General features: G+C 34.8%; 1 protein-coding gene across 1 annotated transcript in view; it reads left to right on the forward strand.

The window, feature by feature from the left end:
* The first annotated feature begins 1,043 nt into the window (after window positions 1-1,043).
* Window positions 1,044-15,973, forward strand: part of LOC128985156 (probable 39S ribosomal protein L45, mitochondrial) — a 53,808-nt gene continuing 38,878 nt past the window's right edge. Inside the window, exons 1-5 of the mRNA XM_054404538.1 lie at window positions 1,044-1,242; window positions 3,325-3,423; window positions 4,645-4,857; window positions 7,508-7,659; window positions 10,460-10,514. Of these exons, the coding sequence (XP_054260513.1) occupies window positions 1,186-1,242; window positions 3,325-3,423; window positions 4,645-4,857; window positions 7,508-7,659; window positions 10,460-10,514 (576 nt within the window). The 5' untranslated portion in view covers window positions 1,044-1,185. The remainder of the gene's footprint in view (window positions 1,243-3,324; window positions 3,424-4,644; window positions 4,858-7,507; window positions 7,660-10,459; window positions 10,515-15,973) is intronic.

The following is a 15,973-nucleotide window of genomic DNA, read 5'->3' on the forward strand; positions in this document are numbered from 1 at the left end:
TGTGCTCGTTGTTCATGTTCGGTTGTTCGGTCGTTGCCATAGCTCAGTGGTTGTTGCAGGTTGCTTGCAGGTGTATTTTTTTAATTTTATTTGTGCTAGACCTGACATACACGTAAATATACGACGGCGCTGAAGGGCCACCAACTATAAAAAAATATTTTTCTTAATCTCTGAGAAAAAACTTAGAATTCTGAGTTTAAAGTCAGAATATAACAAGTGGGCGTTCCACTCTGAGATTAAAGTCAGAATTCAACTAGTGGGCGTTCCCCTCTGAGATTAAAGTCAGAATTTAACAAGTGGGCGTTCGCCTCTGTGAAAGGAGTTAGAATTCTGAGATTAAAGTCAGAATTGAATTGTGGGCGTTCATCTCTGAGATTAACGTAAGAATTGGACTTATCTAGTCTCTACTACCACGGCCACCAAGGCGGCCGTGCTACTATACTCTACTGTACTCTTCTCACGGCCACCTTTAACTCCAGGCCGCGGCCTGGTAGAATTGGCAACGTTGCGAGTAGAAGAACACAGTAGAATAGACAACAGAAAGGATATTTATATTATTTCTTTTGTCTAAGGTAGTAGGGATGATAGCACCGATATGCAGATAATATCGTTGCAATAAGAGAGGAACGCCCACAGTTCAATTCTGACTTAAGAGTTGAATGCCCACTAGTTATATTCTGACTTTTTTCCCAGAGAGGAACGCCCACAATTCAATTCTGACTTTAATCTCAGAATTCTAACTCCTTTCACAGAGATTAAACTAATCTCCTTCTAGGATTAAACTAAGGTCCTTCTAACTCCTTTCACTCCACTTGTTAAATTCTGACTTTAATCTCAGAGGGGAACGCCCACTAGTTGAATTCTGACTTTAATCTCAGAGTGGAACGCCCACTTGTTATATTCTGACTTTAAACTCAGAATTCTAAGTTTTTTCTCAGAGATTAAGAAAAATATTTTTTTATAGTTGGTGGCCCTTCAGCGCCGTCGTATAAATACATACGTTGAGTTGAGGTTGAGACTTGCACTCACTGCTTGCACTTGAGTTCGAGTTGAGACGTAGAGTGGTGCTGGTGCTAGACTATGCCTTTTGCGTTTTTGGTTATGTTTAATGTCTAATCTTTTATTATTATAAAACGTATTTATTTCTCTGATCCTGATCTGTGATAAAATCTTGTTTCTTACAAGATGAATGCTGCCAACAGGATTTTGTTGTGTTCGGTAATAAACCCAAGGATATTCAATGTAAGTTGGCCGGTAGTCTACGGTACCTGTTATTGAAAACCTCGGTATGAAGTAAACCTTGATTTATTTTATTTTCAACGGAATTTCCAGTTTGTTTGATGTAGTACTAACTTATTTGTTTACAAACATTAAGTTATCTGTATCAATGTATAAATATAATAGGCCTGGTTATGCTTTGTGTAGGCCTACAGTTGCAAGACGGCTAAAAAGTATTAAATAACAACTAGCCTAGCCTATAACATTTTGATACGGTACTTAGACACAGGCAACAAAAACAAATAACAATGATATAATAATTAACAACAATAACTAGCAAAAACAATGACAATGACGATCACCCTTTGTACTATCCACGAATACTAGAAAAATACGTAGGCCTACTAAGTTAACTTAACCATAAATAACAAGGAAAACAGGCGTGTTTAAAAAAATAAATATATAGAGGCCTAGGCCTAGCTTAAATAGGTACCAGTAGGTCTAATCCTACTAATATTATAAATGTGAAAGTTTGTTTGTTTGAAGTTCAATCACACATTAATTACTGGACAGATTGGGCTGAAATTTATCATGATGATAGCTCACATTCCCGATTAACATAAGTTATAGGCCTAGGCATATTATTATCTCAAAAATCCTTTCGGGCGTCCCAGTGGCTCTGGATTTACCCATGTTATGCATGTTATGCATATTGTATTAGTGTAACTTATACAATAATGTACCATAATGTTGCCATTTTTGTGATATTTAGATTTGTGTTATAAAGAGTTGGCCATATGTTTGTTGGCCGGAGAGATGAAGAAAAGTCATTTGTGTCCTGACTGCGATCAGGCGACTTACGTCATATTGTATGATTTCAATAACTTAAAGCTCCCAGAATTGGCCACAACCCATCACGCCACTTTTCCCTCTACGTTTAACCGCCGATCCAAAAGTTTCCTTGCTCTCCAGTCCTCAAGATTCCAGCAAATCGTAAACATGTAGTCGGCCGGGTTTCAATTCCCCAAATGGTGTTTTTATTTCAATCATTGCACCCCCAAACGTTCCAATGGCGACGAAGTACGAAAACGACTCAACGCGTGAAAAGTTTTTAAGTGATTTTAGTTGACAATCGAAGTGCACCGTAGGAAGGTACATGTGTTTTAAAAGTGACAATTGAATTTCTAGTGCCCCGTAGGAAGGTACGTGTGTTTACAGAAGAATTCGGTCAAGTTAACTTCGAACAGTGCGTGTGAGTGTGAACATTAATGCCGCTTGATGAGAACTTTATTAAATTTCAAGATGGCGTTCATTGGTGCGATCGGTCCGTTTGACGGTTCAGAAGAAACGTGGGACTCTTATATTGAACGTTTCGAGTTGTTTGTTGTACATGTAACGATATTAGCAACGCTAAGAAGGTCAGTACGCTTTTGACGGTCGTCGGAGTGAAAACTTATAACCTGCTAAAAGACCTACACCAGACAAACCCGCTACTAAGAGCTACGAGGATATTGTACGTATTATTAAGGGACATCTTCATCCAAAACCTTCTTTTATCTTTTAGCCGAAAGGTATAAGTTTAGCCTCCGAACACAATTAGAGTATGAAATATGCGTAACCATTTTTCTCATGTGCAGCAAAGTTCCTTATACTTTGCACACTAGTTAAACAAATAACTATTTCCTTACTTACAAACACTCCACAGTTACTTGACAAAGTGGGCTTCTTGCACTGATTATAGCATGCAAAGTAGCTAATTGCTGCATTTACTTACTTTTACAAATAACTATTAAAATGCTAGTTTAATATTGATTTTTCATCAACGGCTTTTTAGGAGGTGCTAGCCTGAATTTCCTTATCAGGCAAACAAGAGACTAACCGGGTTTTAAAAACCTTTCCTCGAGTGGAACTGTTTCTGTTTCAGATACCGTATTCAATTAACGTTTTTAATACTGTACTGCTAGTTTAGTTTAGAATGGTTTTTGTCTACAACTATTAATATGCTCTGCCTTTTTAGTCATAAATTTATGGCTGGTGTAAGCAGTACTATAATTTTGTGGTTTAAAACCCCTAAAGACTACTTTAATAAATACATTTGTGGTTCAGGTGCTGAATAAGAATGTTTTGAAATCATCTATTTGTACAACTTCAGAAACTTTTAGCAAACATTGGAATCCAAAGTTCAAGAAGCTTCGTGCAAAAAAGGTAAGTTAGTACTTAAATATGCGTATGCCTGTTACAATTTACTTGATTATCAAATTTTTCATGTTCCCTAAGACATTTTAAATTACTAATTTACAATTTAAATTACTAATTATGTTTTATAAAAAATTAAAACAATACAGATAAAATGTTTAAACAGATCTTTTTACTGCCCACTCAGTAAACCCGAACAACTGTAGGCCTAACAACATTTTCTCTACATGTTTTTATATTTTTCAGTAACCAGAAAATAGTTTTGTCTTATTTTCAACTCCAATCTCAACATTATTTTAATGAAGACTGGGTAAAATTTAATATTGAAACCAAACAATATATCAAATACTACTGTAGCTGCTATATCCCTGCTTCGCAACAGACAGAGGACATGGAAGAGAATATTGTGATCCCTAGGTCGTATGACACATCCATAGTTCATTTTAGAATCACAATTTAATTAACCGCTTAGTTTGATTCAATTATATTTCTTGTTATTCAAGTTAGGGGTGTAAGTCTACTGGACAACCTAGTATGGTGTATAATGGAGCTGTTAAAAAACACTGTTTAACTATATTATAGGAAGCTCCTTAACTAGTTATATAGGTACAACTAAAACAATCACCTCTAATATAGAAGAGCGCATGAGGAAATCTCCGCGCTAAGCACTTACAAACACGATAGGATGCACGCGGAGAAAACCTCCGGAAACTGACACCGCGTCACAGAATTGCAACTGACAACAAAATAAGGAGGAATTTGGGGGTAAAAATTGCTTAGGGACATTCCCGGGATGAGGTGCGTGAAGTATGGAGCCGGACACGACTGCCGACACCCATTATGCATAATTATTTTAACAAAAACTACAAGTGCGGTTCACAATCGCCCGCTCGAGGGTTAGTCAAGTGTATTATAAGATGGAGAGGTAAGAATAGTTACCGGGGCAAATACCTAGTATAAATCTTACAGAGTATATTTAATTTATAAATATTTTTGGATGAATCAACATAAAAATTTATATCCAAATCACGAGTATATTTTCCATGGTGTCCATAGCAAAATATTAGTCCTGGAACCCCAAGTGAAGAGTTTTTAAATTTGACAAGCTCTTTATATACCTAGCCTAATTCCTTTATACAAAACCTAAAAGTTTTAATTTTGGAGTTTCCTCTTTCTTAACCCTGTTCTAGAACATGGTTTTGAAAAAGCTTACATTTTATTTATTTTAAGGTAATTAAAGTAGAGCTACCAGATTATGATAAAGCTTCAAGATCAGTCAATGAATTATCCAAAGAAGAAATTCGATCTATTATGAAAGAAAAGGGAATCTTACCATCATCACCTTGGATGGAACGGCCTTATTTTATAAGCACAACAGGCGAAATTGTGGAACCATATGTACCACCTGAAGGTGATGGAAAAGTATCATTCATTACAAAAGAGGTAAACAACTTATCATAATAATGATTTTAGTTTTTATTTATTCTATTTTTTATATTTTTTTGTGTTTGGGAAAGCTAATCTGTCTACCAGGTAAGCTAGCTGATTCCTAGCCCTGTACTTCTTATCACGATAATGTTATAGTAGTTTACGCAACGATTGCGTAAAGATAGTGTTAACGACACGAGTAGAAAATTTAAGGTACGAGCCTTGGCGAGTGCCTTAAAGACTTCTACGAGTGTCGTTAACACTATTAACGCGAGTTGCGTACACACTATTTTATCTACTATAGTGTTTTAATTACTAAAAATCACTACTCATAACTTATAAGAGAGGTTATGTTTTCGTTTATAGCCTCTCATTGTCACTGACAGTGATGTAACGAAACATTGTATCAAACACTAATTGCACCAATCAACAATTAAATTGGCCTGAACAGCTGATTAGTTGAATTTCAAATCATTACAATTTTACTTTTCCTCTCTCAATCCTTGAACCTCATTGGTCGTTACCAGTGTTGTTATGAGTAAAAATATGCTGTTATGAAAGTAAACAACGCTGTTATGAGATACTTTTCAATTTAACTGTACTGAAACAGCTACTTTAAAAAACTGTTGTAGGTAAAATATTTATAATCATAATATACTAGTAGCTGTGCTTTGCAATGGGGAGTAAAAAAATAACAGTGCTGTATTCTGTTGTCAAACCTTGTAACTTTTTTTAATGCTATGAACATCATAAAACACAACTTATTGGTTTATTATTTTACAGTAGAACCTCGTTAATCCGACCTCCAATGGTCTGACTCCTTGCTTGGTCCGACCATGCCGCCAACACAATAGGCTACCGCTAACATTTGACCTCATTGTCCAAGAAACATACCTAGAAAACTTTATAAATTGTATTTTTTAGTCTAATGGGCTGAAATTTGTTGTATATTTAACCATTTCTGCCCATTATTAATAATAAGTAGGCTAGATTATTGTTTTAAAAAAATCACAGTTCATTTGACAAAAATAAAATGGAACCATAACAAAGGAATGTCTATCAAAGCTTCAAAGTCAAGCTATCCGTTTGCACTGACAATCGTCTGCTCCTTAGGCCTGCACTTGGCTATGTCACAACGTTTTGTGATTGGGTATTTGGTAATCATGACAAATTTAGTAGCCCGTGATTGGGTGATTAGTAACCATGGCAACTTGTTGAATGGGTGGATGAAGAGAAACTCAAGAAAGAATAGAAGAACAAAGAGAATGAAAGAGCAATGTTTTTATGTCATTGTTATCTTTATTGGTGTATTTAACGACTGTTGTTATACTATGCTATAATTAGGCTACTATGATTTTATACTTGTTTATGAGTTATCTAATGTTTTTATCGACATTCTTCTGTCCTGAAACAGCGTAGCAGTAGCCTATGACTAGCAGTAGCTTACTAGACTTTCTATTGTTCTGTTAATTATTTTGCTGTACAATGTTTGGAAATTTGTTTGTTTGAGTAAAAGTTTGAAAAAGCTGTGATTTTAAACGCTACATTTTTTATTACTGAACCAAGGTTAATGACATAACATAATCATAATGATTGCGCAATAGCCTACTGATTGTATTTGAATATGATGTAATATGCTAATTATCACATTAAAGTCCATTTATACAGTTAGTATTATTAGGAGTTGTTTATGAGTTGGAAATAACTGTTTTATGTCATGTTGGATTAACCGTGGTTATCAGTTATCTGTGGTCTGTTCAAAATACAGTTTTACTACGTTTTTATGTCAATGAACACGTCCTCTGATAATCTTTTTGCTGTTCCGACCATGCTCCCGGTCCCGTAGATGACGGATTAGCAAGGTTCTACTGTAAACAGCTGTGAATATTCTTTGATTCTTTTTAAATATGGATGATACCCGTAAGGTAAACATAGGAAAATCCAGAACTATATGGGTGGAGCCACAAGGGAGCTCAAGAATGGGGCTGGGACAGAAACCTTCCCAGGAGTGTATAGAACAATTTCCAAAAGTTTAGTCATGCAATCGGATAGCCGGTTTGGTGACACATAACTGGCTGGGTAGCTGACATGATCATGTGCCAATAAACATGATTTGATTTGAAAATTAGCTATACCCAAGCATGGGATTGAAGTTTTTAAATAGTTAGATGAACCTTTGAAATAAATCATATAGGCCAGGAAAACACATTTTATGTCTGATTGGGCTGACCTTGAAGTAGTAAATGCAAAATCCTCTCTAAAAATTATTGTTCATTTTAGCTTCACACTCCTTGTAAACTCATAGCCAAGTTTTCTTATCACAATTAAAATTAAATATTCAATCTAACTAAAGTAAACTTTGTTTGTAGTACAATACATCATAAGGATTTAAGGTTGTGTTGAGGAGGGCTACCTTTCTGCACTAAAATGTTGACGGTCCAACCCGTCTTTGCTCTAAAAATTGACAATGTGGCCCTTGAGTAAGAAAGGTTGGAGACCGCTGTGTTACAGAATATAAAAAATCACAAAATGGCAAATTTTCTACAACTTTTTATTTTTTTTTCTTTCAGGGTAAGCAGCTACAATTTGATACAAGTGTTAGTAAATAATTTTTAGAAGGTAATTAATAAATAACACCTGTAATAGATCAATGAATATGTTTTAGGGGGCCAAACAAAATATAGAGTTTATCGGGAAGAAAGGAAAGTCCTTATTAGCATTAAGAAAACTTAGAAAGTTTGATGACGATTTTGAGCTAGACGATTTCTTGATAACAGCCCAGGATGTGTATATGAAAGCTCACAATGCTATGATGAAGTAAGTAAGCTTATGATACAAAACTTGCATTTTTTTGTATGTACTTAATAGTGGAATAACATTTATTGGCTGATATTTTAATTACCTAATTGAATTTGGCAACCTGAAATTGTCTAATTGCTTCAGTGACGTTGCCAAAAGCAATAGCCCACGCACAACACTTAACTTTTTGTTCAACGTTAAAAGCCATTTCTCGACTCCACTTTCAGTAAAACAGTACCGAAGAAAGTTGCTATGTTTTTGAAGTTGGTTATGTTTTTATGGCTCAAGCGAAATTTTACAATCAAACAGCTGTTCTTCAACAATGAGTGTTAGAACCGCAACGTAGTAAACAAATCAGATAATGAATCATGAAAGTAGTTTTTATAGGAAGCAAATTGGTAAATTTTACAATATGCCGCCATTTTGTTTCTACTAAGGTTAGGGAGTTGAAATTTTTCCAGAATATTTTAGAACCTACTTTGTAAACTGTGTAAAGTTTAAAAACGTTCGGTGTATGAATGGGCACATAATATAAAATCAAACGTTTAAACCCCTTCGTGGGATACCCGGGTATATATGACCATTAGCATGATAACTCGAGCAAAAGTGATCCAATTTTTATGAAATTTGGTTTAAACTTGTAAACCTGCATTTATTCGAACAATTTCGCAAACCAGCATGATTGGACCATGGGGATTTTATGGGGGGTTTTATAGGGTAAAAATAGGTTTTTCTCATATTTGACTCTAAAAACATAAAATTTAGCAATTTCTTTCCAAACCATTTTGTAGAGCTTAAAAATCTAATAATTTAGTATATTGAAGCGTTATTATATGCCTAATAGTTACGGAGAAAATTCCAAAAACAATGTAAATTTAAAATTTCCATGTTACTCTTATGGAGAACTAGCTGTACCCGCAGGCTTTGCCCCGCTTAACTTCATAAGTATTCGCATGGCTCAATCACGTCCTGGTTGATGTTCGTTCGCTACGCTCACTCACCTTCAAGTTGGAAATCGTTCGCTGCGCTCACTTGTTTTCAGGTTAGCTCGTTCGCTACGCTTACTCGCCTCCAGGTTGATGTTTGTTCGCTACGCTCATTCACCTTTTATTTGCAAATTAGCTGTTGTCATACATTTAAAAAAGTCATCCCTTTTATTGTTTATAATACAGTACTTTTATGAAGGTATTTATGTTTTAATATTTAACATTGAAGAATTTAAACGTTGTTAAGTGCACAGGTGTGCTGCGATTGGGGTTTAATACATTTGGACTTATTCAAAAGTAAAATAGTTTTCTGTGCTGCAATCTGTAGAAACACTGTAGCGCTATTTCAAATCATGACTAATGCTAATACAGAATGTTACAGTTGCTAATACAAAACAGTTGGTGAAATAAACATCTGCTTTTAAATTATATTTATTTGTAAACATTCTAGATCTAAAAGTCTGACATTGGCCCACTTAAAACCCTCTGGGGCAGAGCCCTTTTGACGGATCTGCACCAAACTTCACTCGAACCATCCTTGAAAGATGCTTAATAATGCCTGAAAGTTTCATTACAATCTGTCGAGCGGTTTCGGAGTCCATAACGTATATACACCTATATATACATACATACATACATACATACATAGTTCCTCTTTTATAGATATAAACTGTTGTTGTTTGCTTGTTTATGAGCATATTTTGATCGCATTTTGGAAAATGCATTTATTTCATACTAAATTATTAACATATGAAAAAAAAAACTCTGGGGCAGAGCCCTTTTGACGGATCTGCACCAAACTTCACTCGAACCATCCTTGAAAGATGCTTAATAATGCCTGAAAGTTTCATTACAATCTGTCGAGCGGTTTCGGTGTCCATAACGTATATACACCTATATATACATACATACATACATACATACATAGTTCCTCTTTTATAGATATAAACTGTTGTTGTTTGCTTGTTTATGAGCATATTTTGATCGCATTTTGGAAAATGCATTTATTTCATACTAAATTATTAACATATGAAAAAAAAACTTTTACCCTCCCTGTTGCAGCAAACCTAGAGTGTACTCATTAAACTAATGCTATTTAAATAGGGAATAAATGTGATATTTTTAAGGAGACATTTTTGTGTAAATCCAATTAGGCAAGTGGAAATTCTCTTAGTATGCAGGTTTGCTGTGGCGGGGGTATTTAAATAGTTAGTCCTACCTTAAAGAGGGGGGGGGGGACTGGGACACCCTATCATGGCGAAAGACTTTTAATGTATATTTCACAATCTATAAACAGTTCTTAAGATATTAGTATAAAACTTTAAAATTTGGAACAACTCCAGCAATTGCGACAAAATCGTATACATCCCCCATTATGGTGAAGAATAATAGTACATTCCTAAACATTGGCCGTGATGGCAAAGAAATACATCATCACCATATAGCTCTGTTAAAAATATTAAAGACAGACAAGACAAAAATTAATAGGATTTGACAAAAGATAGATTAGGCATAGATTATTACAAGCTCTAAGCGGTGATCATGGATAAATTGAGAGCACCTCTCGTGATTGCAAAGACATCATCATCATCATCTATGGCAATTGCAGCAAAATTTAAAATATTTCTGTGTTTGCGGCAAAATTATTGCATAACAACCAATAAACTGAAAATATATTTTTCACTAGCCTAATTAGTTTTGGCTTTTTTTTGCTGAAAACTACTGATAACCGACTTTATAATCTGATCGCTGATCCTAATTTTTAACTTTCACAGCGTTTATAATGTACACATAATAAATTCCAAATTTATTTAATCTCCTTTGTGATCCAGGGTTCGCGAAGATAAGGAGGAGCTGCAGCTGTATGTCACGGAAAGAGCCTATCCTGTAAGTAACCATCTATGCTTTATTTTCATTCTTAACTCCTAATACTTAAACTCATTTATAGTATATTGACTTTTCTTGATATTTTGATTTAACCCTTCGCGGACGGGTGACGGATATATCCGCCTAAGTCTTTGGTGATAAAGGACGGGTGACGGATATATCCGCATATGGTTTTTGATGTTCCGGACGGGAAGCGGATATATCCGCCTTCTCTTCAGACAGACTGGCAGGTGCGTGAGCAGTAACCAGATATTTCGCGGTACCAAGGCGCCACTTTCCTGCTCTTTCCATGACTCCCCCGCACTCCCCCTTTCCCGCGCCAACCCCTCTCCTGCGCCTCACCCCTCCCGGGCACCTACCACCACTCCTACGCTCCCCCCTCGACGTTTCTTGCTCAACATTACGTTGTCTTTATTTATTGTTTACATTATTGTTCTTTATTTATTGCCTAACGTTGTCATGTTCATATCTTCAAAGACGGGTGACTGATATATCCGCTGCATTTCTACTCATCAGCGGACGGGTAGCGGATATATCCGCATAATTAAAACGAGTAAAAAATTATTTTGACAGTATAATGTGTTACAATGTGTTTATTTTTTGTATACCTGTATAACAAAACACAAAAATGAAAAATTATTTTTAATTTTTTCCTCTAATTTTTTCCCGTCCTATGTCACGATTTTGCCCGTCCGGGAAGGGTTTTAATAAAAATATACAGTAGACTCTTGATAATTCGAAATTGGTGGGCCAAGCATATAAATTTGAATTATCAAGAGTTTTGAATTATCAAGAGTTTGATTTATCGGGAGAAAAATAAACCATTCGAATTACAGAGAGTTCATTTGTTTAATACACACAAAGGTACAGCACGTTACAACCAATAAAACATCATACCGTATTTTAGTACACTTTTAAACAATCAACAGCTTATTTTTCAGTTACTGTAGTTGCAAAGAAATCTGTTATTTAGCGCTATATATTTCGCCAATAGCTGAACTATCAGCTGTCGACAACTACGTTTGTGCTCAAGGAGATGTCGCGCAATCTAGAGATCGGATTCCCAACTTAGAAAAACAAGTCAGCGAACTAACTCTGACTACTGCTTTAACTAAACAAACATCAAAACGTCCAACACTAGCCTACCATGGGAACGGGATGTACTGTACTGTATAGTTTCCTGTTATAACAGGAAGAGATCACTTCGAATTATAGAGTGTTTTGCCGACCAAACTTCGAATTACTGTGTGACTTTGATTTATAGAGTGTTTTTTCGACGAAACTTCAAATTACAGCATGACTTCGAATTATAGAGTGTTAACCGACGAAACTTCGAATTACTGAGTTACTTCGAATTATAGAGGGTTTTTCCGACGAAACTTCGAATTACTGCGTGTTACAAATTGACCTGCCCTCTATTTGGACTTTGAAATACCGAGTGTATCAAAATGCATGGTAAAAATTTGAAATATTGAGAGATTCTCTAGGGACTGAGCCTTCATTTTGAATTATCAAAAGTTTTGAATTATCAAGTGTTTGAATTACCAAGAGTGGACTGTACTAGCACCATCTGCTTGCTTGCTTCTACAGTTCTACTAGCCTGAGCTATATTAATTATCTTATACTTTAGCTTGTTTTCTCCAGTTTAATACTCTAAGAGTCCTCATGTCTCCTCTAGAGTGGGCTGAAAAAATCAATATTTTTTTTTCGAGATGTAATACCTTGGAAAATTTTCTAAACTATAAGACCAAAACAGGTTAAAAAACAGGTTAAAAATAGTAAAAATATCTGTCGTTATCTTCCAGTTGCGCATGTCCTCTAAAGTTTAAGATTAAAAAATTAAAAACTCATAATTTTTCTGAAATTTTTAATTTTTTAATTTTGATTTTTAACAGTTAATAGTTGAAAATTTCATTTAGAAGACACTTAGGAATTGATATTTAAATAATAATATTGTATGTTAAGATCCTCCGGTCGAGGATCGGCTGTAAATATTGCCTACAAACTGTAGTATGGGAATTGCCAAAAAAACAAATCCATATCTATTAAAGTATTTCTATACAAATCTTATTTTTCAATTTTCTTTCAAATTTATTATGAAATATTTTTGTTTATTCATCACAAAAATTTTGTTCCCTGAACTTTGATTATTCCATACTACAGTTTGTAGAGTAGAATGTCGAATGTCCCCTTCAAAATAGAAAAAGTATTGGTTTATGTAAGGTAGCTATATCAGAACTTGAGATATGTCTTTTTCCGTATACGGGTGAATCTCACGAAATGGTTTAATTTAAGTCCCAGCCAATATTATGTACTAACAAATAAATAATTGCCAATAAAACTGTGTTTAATTACTTCCCTCAATCCCTATTTTCCATCGCATTACTATTTAAGAATAAAAAATATTCAATTTATTTACTTAAGAATGTTTATTTCACGAAAATACAATTCGGTAACGTGTCCTCGACTATTGTCTGCTACTTGACTTGCAAACAAAACATGCAATATGTGACGAAAATATCAATGACATTTGTCAAAATGACAGCTGAAGACAGTAAAAGAGGCAAATGCTAAAAACACAATATACCATTGACTAAGGAAGTTATATTTTCAACTTTTGTTGGACGAAACGAAGTTGAGGACTCAGTATTGACTTTTAAAAATTCCATGCTATTTTTTTGTTAATAAAAGGATTTTTTATTACAGCATTAAAAAATCTGATTCTTGTACCATGCATATATTTTTTTGTGTAGTTCTTAATAAACTATATTCCAATAAATGTTGTGAATGTTTCCGATTTAACTTAACTCAATAAAGTTAGAAATTAGTTTCAGTCATCCATATAAACTCATAAATAACTGTGAATTTAACGTAGTAAGTTAGCTGTCTGAAAGCGTTATGAGGATTAATTTGTTTTAGGCTTTTATGAATATAAATTTCTCCATCCATTGTCGGTTTCGGCGCGAATGATCAAAGGAAATTCGTGTTCAGTCTAGTTCGGTGCTCGCTTCAGTGTGACCACATCGGAGTGACTCCAGTCTGGTGCTTGCCGGTGTCTACATTACTGCTATCAACAAGTTGTTTAGGTCAAAGGTGGTTTATTTTGTTGTACTACAATTAATTATTCATATTTTGTTAAACTGTGGAGTGGACTGATGACAAAGTGTTGGAGCTAATTGAAGAATACAAAGCAAGGCCAGTGTTATGGGATCCTAGTAGTGCTGATTATAAACTGTTAAATAAAAAATTTAAAGTTTTTAAATTAATTTTTTACTAAGCAGTTAGTCTGTTTAAGAACTGCACGGTGACGATAACAGGGATGATAACTTGTGGTGGCGGAGCACAAGCGAATGACGTTTCAATCAAGACGATTTGTGTGTGTTCACTTTGGTGTGACTACTCCTATTCTCAGGTGTTCGCGAATGCTAGCAAACCACAGCGAACAGCAGTGAAGGTTCGGTTCACTCCTGTTCACTCTGGTGTAACCGTACCTTTAGCGTCAACCTTAGTCGCATTAGAAATACATGCGAACCTGCATTGGCGATTATCTAGGAAACCCTTTATCAAATCATAAAAAGGGTGGTTTACTAATTTGTTAGTTATTGTAAATTCTCCCAATAAATTAAATACAAATTTTTTAGTTTTAAGAACTTCAGTGTGATATTAACAAACAACTTTATTTCGCCGTCATTTAACCCCCATACCATAAATTCCTTCTTACAAATGTGCGTCTACATGCATAAACTTTGACAATAAATTTCATCTCAATCTGAGCGTTATCATGCTCATGTTGTTGCAATGGCTACAGTTTTGGGCATCGGGGACCCTAAAATTAAAATATAGAATTCACAAGCTAAGATATTACTGTACTATAACTTATTTTCAATCTCTAAAATTAATGAGCAACAGTTTTTCAATGTGTTTTTTTTTTTTCATAATACAATATGTTTGTAACACATTATGTTAAGAATCTAATATAGGTATTAAGATTGTAACATATTTGCTTAACTTGTTCCTGGAGCCTACCAGAGATTCATGAGGATAATTGTTAAAAGTGATCTATATCATTTATGAGTTATAGTCTTTTAAGTTAGGTTACTTGACATTTTCTTTAGCCTACTCTGCAGCCAAAACCATGTTAAAAACAAAGTTGGTGAGCTACGAGGGCCATTTCTTTAAGAAAGGCAGTTTTTAGGTACGGATCCATACATCGCTTCTACCTCACCGCTAACTGGTATCATTTGTAAACAGATTGACACAATTTATAGCTCTGTAGCTACCATGTATGCTTCGCTGTGTTTGAAAAATTGTTTAAAAAACCATTGCATCTCCCGCCAGGTGCAAGATAAAGTCAATAATAGGATTTTTTATATAAGAAACATATCCGATGCCGACATCCATGGCCAAATGACTGAAGGCTAGAGAGCATTAATGCACTGAGTGAGATAAAAGGGTGGAAATGAGTTCTGGAGTGTAAAAATGGCTGTGAAATATTTTTTCTTCGTGGTCTTCTGTAGGAAGTTTGGGTAGGTGCCTACCCTACAAAAAACACAAATTCTTCCTATATGAACATTTTCACGGCAATCTGTTAGCCTAACTCTCTAGCCTATTTTTGCACTTAACCAGCTATCATTTTGTCAGGGTCACAGGGATCTGGTGACAGCATTCAATATGTTTCTCATGTTAAAAAACCAATCACTTACCTTATCTTGCACGCGGCAGAAGATTCAATCAATTATAAGCTTAAACACAACTTCAAAACACACAGTGAAGCGTAGACCTACATGTCTGCTACAGAGCTGATAATTGTGTCATTCTCTTCACTAAGGATACAAGTAAGTGGCGAGGAGCCTTGAACTGGCGTACTGGCAAACTACGGATTAATACGCAATCACAGCTCTAACTTAAAATACCCCTACCCCAGCAAACCTGCCGGCTAAGCTAATTTTCATTTGCCTGAATTAATTTGCAATTAAATATATTTAAATAACATTAGGTTTAGCGAGTACCTAGGTTTGCTGTTAGAGGGAAACTAATAAAGTGTGTTTTTACTAAAATAATAACAGCTTAGTATGAAATAAATAAGTTTACCATGTTTGATCAAAATATATCCGTAAAGAAGCAAAATACAACACTTTACAATATTCTCCAAAAATAAAATAGGAATTTAAAAATTATAATTTTTTTAATATACTTCCTAACTGATAACCGTACAGAAACACTTTGATATACCGTACTAAATTACGGTATGAGTTTCTCTTTAAAAAGGTCAAGAGAAAAGTTGGGAAATTTTATGTTTAGAGGGTCAAAAATTAGAAATCTCAATTTTTACCCAATAAAACCCCCTGTAAAACCCTGTTCCCATGGTCCGATAATGCTGATTCGCGAACTCATCCAAGTTTATCCCACCTTACTCACCATCAAATCGAATTTTATTAAAATCTGACAATAATTACTCA

Source organism: Macrosteles quadrilineatus, unplaced genomic scaffold (assembly GCF_028750875.1).
Source record: "Macrosteles quadrilineatus isolate MER2022 unplaced genomic scaffold, UCM_ALF_1.0 Scaffold_1__1_contigs__length_201487025, whole genome shotgun sequence".
NCBI lineage: Eukaryota > Metazoa > Arthropoda > Insecta > Hemiptera > Cicadellidae > Macrosteles > Macrosteles quadrilineatus.